Source organism: Myotis davidii, unplaced genomic scaffold, assembly GCF_000327345.1.
Source record: "Myotis davidii unplaced genomic scaffold, ASM32734v1 scaffold392, whole genome shotgun sequence".
Taxonomy (NCBI): Eukaryota; Metazoa; Chordata; class Mammalia; order Chiroptera; family Vespertilionidae; genus Myotis; species Myotis davidii.
Window position 1 is genome coordinate 61,320 of NW_006284244.1, and position 1,841 is coordinate 63,160.

General features: G+C 30.7%; 1 protein-coding gene and 1 pseudogene across 1 annotated transcript in view; both read left to right on the forward strand.

The window, feature by feature from the left end:
• CBR4 (carbonyl reductase 4) overlaps positions 1 to 1,834 on the forward strand; it is a 23,537-nt gene extending 21,703 nt beyond the window's left edge. The window contains exon 6 of the mRNA XM_006754270.2: positions 3 to 1,834. Coding sequence (XP_006754333.1) covers positions 3 to 155 — 153 coding nt within the window. The 3' untranslated portion in view covers positions 156 to 1,834. The remainder of the gene's footprint in view (positions 1 to 2) is intronic.
• The window catches only part of LOC102767438, a 2,970-nt pseudogene continuing 2,642 nt past the window's right edge, over positions 1,514 to 1,841 (forward strand).

Consider the following 1,841-nt stretch of genomic DNA (forward strand, 5'->3'; position numbering starts at 1 on the left):
AAGCCTTGAATGAAGAACATTTAAAGAAAAATATCCCTATGGGGAGATTTGGAGAACCTATTGATGTGGCACATGCAGTTTTGTTTCTCTTAGAATCACCCTATATTACAGGGCATGTTCTGGTAGTGGATGGGGGATTACAACTCACGATGTAATTTACAGATTTTTCAGTTTGAATGGTGATTAGAATCCGGCACACATTGTTGATTAGACAATCACATCTACATGGGTGACATTTGCTAATCAAACCTATTCATGCTACAAATGTTGATTTCCACCTTTATATCTGAAAAGAATGTTTGACCAATTGTGTTTTTTAAATGGTATGTACCTTATAGACTGTAGCAATTTTAGTATACAGAAATTTTTCAAGTGCTATAAACAGGTATTACTAATTTATATATTTTGTCTCAAAAGTGGAAAAAATTATAAAGTTTAATTTTCATGAGTTACTTTATTACATTAGGTTGAATGCTCTAGAAGTTAACTTTGTGGGTCATTGCCAAAATAAGAGTATTTATATGGCATTGGTTAGTTGTCAGTACTTTAGCAACCTTGCTAAAGTTAAATATTACATTTCTTTTTAATATGCTTTGGCTGATAAGTTTTTATACAGGTTGAAAAAAAACTTGTATCAGTTTGATGCAAACATGAATTTAGAGTCTTTATCCCTGATTGAGCTGCTGGGCAAAATAGTCTACAAACATAAGTGTGGTATAGTTGATCTGTCCTGTTGAAATTCTCAACGATGATGAGCAGTAAGCATTAACTCAGAGAAACACAGTATCTGCTAAATTGACCTCATTAATGTAGGAAGTGTAAGTGTTGTGTGTTTTCTTAAATCCACAAAACAGTATAGCAAACTACTTAAAAATAGTATGAAAAAATGATATTTTAAAAATTGAGAGTATTTTGAATATGATTTTTACCCTAAAATTTTAGTTAGTAAACAATTACTTACAATCATAAATGATAAATATGCACTACCAATGGATTAGATATCTTACAAGGAACAAAAGCATTAGTTTTAAAAGAAATATTTGAGAATAGAGATAAAGACACAAACTCTATGTAAAATATCAGGGAACATCTCTTTTTCATTGAACTATTTTGTGGGGAATAGTGTGATATTTTGATGTCACAGGATTCATGGTCATTTTTATTACTTAAAATGTTTTAAATATTTACTGCACTTTAAAAAGTAATCCTTTTATGGTTTTATTGGAGCTGAACATTATTTTATGTAAACATACATAATTTTACATTGAAAGTCAGTGAAAAAACATAGGATATAGTAATAAATGCAAAGTAATACAAAGAAATATAAATAAAATGAAAAGTAATAAAGGAAAATCTATGTTTTAAATTAATTTTGCTGATTCCTTAAAAATTTCTTTAGAATTTATCTTTGAAATAACCTTCTTTATATATAGGAGTCTTTTTAGGATGTGAGAATGTCTGTTAAGTGTGAATAAAATTAGATTATTAATCAAATTGTCTACTAAATGGAAGCATGGTAACTTACAGAATTTATCAGGCGTTAACAATTCCAGGCACATATAGGAAATGCAACATTAAAGATGGTGCCTCTAAGCTAGGTGAGTTTATGCAGACAGAGCAGGCCATTTTCTAACGCTGCCTCACCTGCAGGCTTTTGGCCACCTGCACTTCTTCATTGTGACATCCTCTCAGGCTGAATTCCCTTCTTTGGACACCTCATGTACTGTAATTATCAAAGGAGCTAATTTGACTGGTGATTAGGAAGAAAGCAACGTATTTCATGGTACTGATGACACTAAGATGTAGGCTACAGATAGGTTTAAACTTTAAGTGTATATTTA